A 6672-nucleotide genomic window follows, 5' to 3' on the forward strand; every position below is an offset into this window, starting at 1 on the left:
CGAGTGCACCAGGATGCGGAGCGAGTGCACCAGGATGCGGAGCGAGTGCACCAGCATGCGGAGCGACTGCACACCTTCCAACTCCTTGGGGTGCAGCTATTTTCCGGTCTCTCACAGGAGGCCCTTGTCAACTACACGGTCAAAAGAGCCCAACCCTGGCGGTCGGGTGGCGTAGCAGAGATTGCGCTCGTCACCAATGCAAGAGGCTGCGGTCTCGACTCCCGGAGTCAGCATTGCCCTGCGGCTTGGGCCGGTCGTCATACTAACTCGTTTGGCTGAGTTAGCGGGAGGGAAGTCGAGGGTGGTAATCTGGCGTTGTGGACAGCGACGCCTACAGGTCAGGTCTGGGCGCCTGCTCAGCGAAAGGCAGGAAGTGGTGAAGGCAGCGTGACCTCCCACGCGTTACGCTTCACCAATGAGAGCCCTCGCTGCCAGGTGAGAAGAGAGCCGCTGGCTGTCTCCACATGTGTCGGAGGAAGCATGTGGTGGACTCCAGGGTTCCCTTGTACCGACCAGTAGGAGGAACATGCGCACAACAACCAGGTAGGGGAGGGGAGGAATTGACATAACGACTAAAAACTGGGATGGGGAGAAAAATAGAGAAAATCAGGCGGAGAAAAAGAGGATAAAAAAAAGAGCCCAACCCTTTCTTCCCGTCATTATTTGTAGTTTCTTTACTTTATTTTCTCTAAACTTGAAGCCGTATGGCATAAGTGCCTACTTCAGTGTCTATCTGTAGCCCTGCTTGTATGTCTTATGTATTATGAATGAATGTTCCTTGGGGGGTGGGGGGGGGGGGGGGGGGGGGGGGGGGGGTTGGTGGTTGGGGGGGATTTTAAAAAATTGTATATTGATGTAATCTCAGTATAATCTTGCTTCTTGGATAATGCCACATACAAGCCCCTAGAGGGTTTTTAGGCAATTCTCCTCCACATCTTTGTGGATTACATGTATGTAATTGTTTTTATATGTGTAAATAAACAAAACAAACAAACAAATGACCTGAATGTGGCCTAGTGAGCCGGGCTTCCGTCCTGAGGTCCTGTCTTAACTTTATGTGAGCTTCATCAGACCTGTTGTTGGGTCTGCCTCGCCCTCGTATAGGCAGGACCTCCCAAGAACCTAATTGAAGACCTGTATCACAGGCCCACCAAGTGGTGCGTTCCCCAGTCTGGCGGCACAGAGAGACAAAGCCACTTGCAGAGAATTCACACCGCTGTTGACCCCCTGACCCGCTACTTGATGCTTTAAAAGACACCACAAAGCCAATATGGGCTGAGAACTACAAGCCTGTACACACAGCTGACAAGTCACGCAAAAAGACAATTAGCAGTATTTTCTGCCAAGAGCATTCAAGCTATGCTTATAGTGATCATCCAAACACAAACTGCAACACTCACTTATAATTATATTTTGGGTATTTGTACTGTAACTTGTAAAAATAAAAAAAAACATCTAAATTCATCCTGGGATGTCATGATGTTTTCTAATAAACATAAAACTTGAAACTTGAACCATCAACTCTAACCTCACCCACCTCACACCCTATCTGGGTGAAGCGCTGGAAGATGGGGTGAGAGGATGGGAGAGAGAGATGGAGCAAGAGAAAGAGAGAGGTTGAAAGTGAAGGGTCGTAGTCTTTGAACAGTAAATGTCACACAGTCAGGAAGACAGATCCCTGTGTGTCTCTCCAAGATGCAGAGAAGGTCATTTAAAGATCTGTCTTTAAATGACCTTTTCAATCCCCTATGTTATCTGAGGTCATGAGGACTGTCCTAATCTATAGGCCAAAATGTAAAGGCACTGATGACTGAAATCTCAGAAACACACCCCACTGCCATGCACTGTCAACAAGAAACAAGGTGGAAAAGGATCACACTGAAGCAATAACATTTTCATTCTTGCTCATATTTACATGAACTCAACTTCCTGTCACTTTTGCCTGAGGTAGATGATAGATCCCACAACCCGGAAGAAAATGTTTAAATTTTTTTTTTAGGTAGTGGGGGTGGTTAAGGTTAGGGTCAGAGTTAGGTATGACGACCGCCAATCAAATCAGATGACCCCGTGCGATCTAGCATCAACCTTTGCCTGGCGACCTTTTGCTTGGCATTCAGAGGGGGCGGGGCGAGGAACAGTGCCCATGAAAGGGGCGTGGCCGAACTGGTGGACGTTAATAAATACTCGCACCTTTCGTGTCTCTACTCACACCCGGAGTCAAGACAGGCTGATCATCTCACAAACGGTAATTGACTAAATAATTTACTTTCCAAAAATCCAATTGCAATGTTTCGTGATGATAGAAAACACTGTAGACAAGACAAGTAGGCTACTTGGAGAATATGACTGCAGTTGCCTCAACAATTTATTACTTGAAAGTTTGGATTATTTGGCATGGCTTTAGTTTTTATTTCGTTTTGTTTAAAGTCTCATACAGATTCGTGCGGCGATACGCTGCAGTTAAGAACTTTTTCTTTACCAAATTAGTATCTTCATCATGTTACCTTTTTCTGTGTTAACTCGAACCTTAGTAAGAGTACAGGAGAGTGTTATCTTCACTCTAGGGCCGAAGTGGTCATGTACAGTCACGTACTGTTTTAACGTACTGTCCGGACTTCGGGGTAAATCCCTCTTGATGTGTGGTGGTGACAATAAACCACTGGAAACAGTTATCTTCAGGACTGTGCATTTATTTCCATTGTATTCTTCATATCATGCTGTTGACTAACGTTACATATCTCACAACAAGCTACCTGCTTCTGCTGTTCTTCCTGTGTACACAGTCTGTCTCATCAGTCATCACATATTCGCTCCTTGCGTAGCTGACCTGTATGCGTGGGTGCCTCCCTCTTAAAGGAACAGACATAATCTTATAACAATCATGACCAGATGGATTAACGGTTGCTTAAAAATGCTTCAGTATATTTTAATTTAGGGTGATTGATTGAACATTTTATTAACCGATTGCAGAATGTTAGGTTTGACATGCGCACATTTCACTTCTTGCTGAATGTCCCGCAAGACCGATAAGCTCCACGGAGTGAGTTTCATTCACAGATTTGTAATTGGAATATCATTATATTGCTGTACTTTCATTCCCATCACGACCACGACCATATACGACCACGACCATTAATTAATTCATTCATAGCCTATCAGTGGAATCATTAAGCAAGTTCTTCGTGCTTGTGCTCATTTCGTTATGTGCGCAAAGCAATATGCTGCACCAATGTTAGCAAATTCATATGTGACTGATAACATCTTCTCTTCCTTCTCCCTCCAGAGGACTTAAGACTAACTCAGGCAACATGGTTAAAGTTGGTATCAATGGGTAAGAAGAACATTTCACCTTCCTCAATTTACAGAAACACTAAATCGGAGACCTCATTCATATGTAATGTAGGCGGCTGTGTGTGTTTATAACGTTGACCTGACAAGAATTGATATCAGGATATAGTGAGTGCAAGCACTCTTACTGCCATCTAGTGGCCAGGCACTCTTACTGCCATCTAGTGGCCAGGCAGTCTCAAAACGCACAGCCTGAGTGGATGTTCTGTTCTTCTCCTCACAGATTTGGCCGTATCGGTCGTCTGGTGACCCGTGCTGCTTTCCAGGGCAAGAAGGTGGAGATTGTGGCTATCAATGATCCCTTCATTGATCTGGAGTACATGGTGAGTAGGGATGGCTCTGGGATTATATATGCAGTCTCACTGGAGGCTTTCAGTATGTCACGCTGAGTAGAATTAGTTCTAAATAGTGAGCCTAAGATCGCTCACAATAAACATTTAGGTAGTCAAAAATCACAAATAAAAATACAGTCTGGGATATACATTCTAAATTATACAGTAATAAGTGTAAAAGAAATGTTAATTGTCGATTTGTAATTGTAAAAAGTCAACTGACTTATCGACTATATATAATCTATAATGGGAGGTTTTAAGCAGTCAACGTTTTTGCTTTTGCTCCTGATTCATCGACTAGTCTCTGGTTGTATTGCTGCTTCCAGACTGGGCAGTATCCTGGGGCTAACTAACCAGCGCTCCTCTCCTCCTCATCATCCTCTCCCATAGGTCTACATGTTCAAGTATGACTCTACCCACGGCCGTTTCCACCATGAGGTCAAGGTTGATGGCAACATGCTGTCCGTCGATGGACACAAAATCCATGTGTACCACGAGTGAGTTCACCAGGCCCCTTTTTATTATTAACTATACATGCGTTTTAATTTGGAGAAATAAAAATCAAGCCAGCATGACTATATTCTCAACAATATATTTTGCTCTTTCGCTCTCAGGAGGGACCCCGCCAACATCAAGTGGGGCGAGGCTGGTGCCGACTATGTGGTTGAGTCCACTGGTGTGTTCACCACCATCGAGAAGGCATCTGTACGTGTACTCCCTCCTCTGTGCACCTCTTGAGAATATACCTTAATTTTGCTCTGCTAATGTGTACATTGTTGGCAATTTGAAAAATCGATTCATTGGGAGGCACGTGTCTCAAAATGTGCTTTCGATGTAACTTGGCTCTTTGGTGTGACCTCTGACCCCCTCCCACCTCCTCCAGGCTCACTTGAAGGGTGGTGCCAAGAGGGTCATCATCTCCGCTCCCAGCGCTGATGCCCCCATGTTTGTCATGGGTGTCAACCACGAGAAGTATGAGAATTCCCTCAAGGTTGTCAGGTAAGTTTTAACAAAAGAACTCAAGAAATCTACATGATCATCATCCAGGTTATTCACACTTAGCATTTCAATACCAGTCTGTCTATTGATCATATTCACAGAGGCTATTTTGCTCTTATGTCATGCACATGGGTGGGTTTCTTTTGAAAGGATCCCAACCTGAGCATGACATAAGAGCAAAATGACCACCGTGTCAATATAGTCAATTCTATAGAATGTGTACAAAGCTTTTCCTTTGATCAACCCATATTTCACACAAAACAAGCAGCCATACCATCCTATGTACGTTCCATTTTGGAGCAGCCCTACTGTGATTTGACACTGTTCCTTTACTCCGTTACACAGCAATGCTTCTTGCACAACCAACTGCCTGGCTCCCCTGGCCAAGGTCATCAATGACAACTTTGGCATTATTGAGGGTCTGATGGTAAGTCTTAAAACATTTTATAATAATAAATATATATATATATATATAATAGACTCATCTAGGAACAATCGTTCAGAGATGTAACATAAATCGTCCCAAAACATAAACTGACTTGTGCTCCTTGTCCATCAGAGCACAGTTCATGCCATCACCGCCACCCAGAAGACCGTGGATGGTCCCTCTGGAAAGCTGTGGAGGGACGGCCGCGGTGCCAGCCAGAACATCATCCCCGCCTCTACTGGCGCTGCCAAGGCTGTGAGCAAGGTCATCCCTGAGCTCAATGGGTCAGTACAGAGTCCAAACACTGCCAGTACCCATACGAAAATGCAATATAGACAAACCTAAAGTATTCCTGTTTTTTTCTTTTTTGTACACTCTATAGAATGTTATTCTATATTGTACTTGTTGACTATTTTACTATAGTTAATTTTCATATGGCTAACTCTGAAATGCCTATTGCACAAGAGACTTGTTGTTGTACTGTATGCTTTCTGATTACCAAATATTCATATCACTGTCTTGTTTTACACAGCAAGCTGACCGGCATGGCTTTCCGTGTCCCCACCCCCAACGTGTCAGTGGTTGACCTGACCGTGCGTCTGGAGAAGCCCGTGAGTCACCTGTCCTGCCATACTACTAGCTCACAACATTTGCTTGACTGCATTTTCTTTTATAATTTTTTTTCTAAATGTCATTTTTATGACCAGAGGCTTCTAAAGTCTGGTTCTTCAGACAGGAGTATTGATATCAACCCGCATCCTTTCTTCCTCCCCCCCCCCCCCCCCCCCCAGGCCCCATACGAGGAAATCAAGAAGGTGGTCAAGGCTGCCAGTGAGGGAGCCATGAAGGGAATTCTGGGATACACAGAGGACCAGGTACGTGTGAGACCGTCTTTGTCTTTTAACAGCGGTGACGGACTGACGGTCATCATAACCAACGGGTGATATCACAAAGTGTCATGGAGTACAACATAAATTATTCTCTCTCTCCTGCCCAGGTGGTGTCCACAGACTTCAACGGCGACATCCGCTCCTCCATCTTTGATGCTGGCGCTGGCATTGCCCTCAACGACCACTTCGTCAAGCTGGTCGCATGGTGCGTCCTCAACCACCACACTCTCATATATACATATGCCTTTGATCACATATTTGCACATTAAGCTTTGATCTTTTTGTGACCGCGCCTTTCTTGCTCCTCCCTAGGTACGACAACGAGTTCGCCTACAGCAACCGTGTCTGTGACCTGATGGCACACATGGCTACCAAGGAGTAAAGCAAGCAACCAACCAACCAACCAACTGCACTATGTCACATGACCCACATTCTCTCAATTCCAGAGTTTTAATATTTACATTTTAAAAAGATGTGTTATCTAGAACTCTGTCCGATTTCATTAGCTGCCCCAATGCCTGAGGAAGATTCCACAGCAAAAAGAAAATGCTTTTTAAATTGATGTCCAATTTATTTTTGTATTATAAAGTCCCTGTTCTGAAGGTGTGAAGATCTTTCTGTTTGCAGTGCTGAGGTGCTGCATTCAGTTGTGGAATAAAGTCCCGTTTGTGAGATA

General features: G+C 44.6%; 1 protein-coding gene across 1 annotated transcript; it reads left to right on the forward strand.

The window, feature by feature from the left end:
* The first annotated feature begins 2159 nt into the window (after nucleotides 1-2159).
* Nucleotides 2160-6672, forward strand: LOC311245946 (glyceraldehyde-3-phosphate dehydrogenase). The gene is made up of 12 exons (XM_084335974.1): nucleotides 2160-2245; nucleotides 3284-3331; nucleotides 3572-3671; nucleotides 4071-4177; nucleotides 4295-4385; nucleotides 4564-4679; nucleotides 5025-5106; nucleotides 5239-5390; nucleotides 5639-5717; nucleotides 5898-5981; nucleotides 6104-6201; nucleotides 6309-6672. The coding sequence occupies exons 2-12, from the start codon at nucleotides 3309-3311 to the stop codon at nucleotides 6376-6378; spliced, it is 1002 nt and encodes a 333-aa protein (XP_084192100.1). The 5' UTR covers nucleotides 2160-2245; nucleotides 3284-3308; the 3' UTR covers nucleotides 6379-6672.

Source organism: Notolepis coatsorum (genome assembly GCF_963971535.1).
Source record: "Notolepis coatsorum genome assembly, chromosome: 19".
In the NCBI taxonomy this organism is placed as follows: Eukaryota; Metazoa; Chordata; class Actinopteri; order Aulopiformes; family Paralepididae; genus Notolepis; species Notolepis coatsorum.

Bases quoted from the DNA above. Each gene is read 5' to 3' on its own strand.
- LOC311245946 (XM_084335974.1), top strand. From the start codon at position 3,309: ATGGTTAAAGTTGGTATCAATGG. The intron at 3,332-3,571 runs GTAAGAAGAACA...TTCTCCTCACAG, and splicing joins GTTAAAGTTGGTATCAATGG to ATTTGGCCGTATCGGTCGTC. The intron at 4,386-4,563 runs GTACGTGTACTC...CACCTCCTCCAG, and splicing joins CCACCATCGAGAAGGCATCT to GCTCACTTGAAGGGTGGTGC.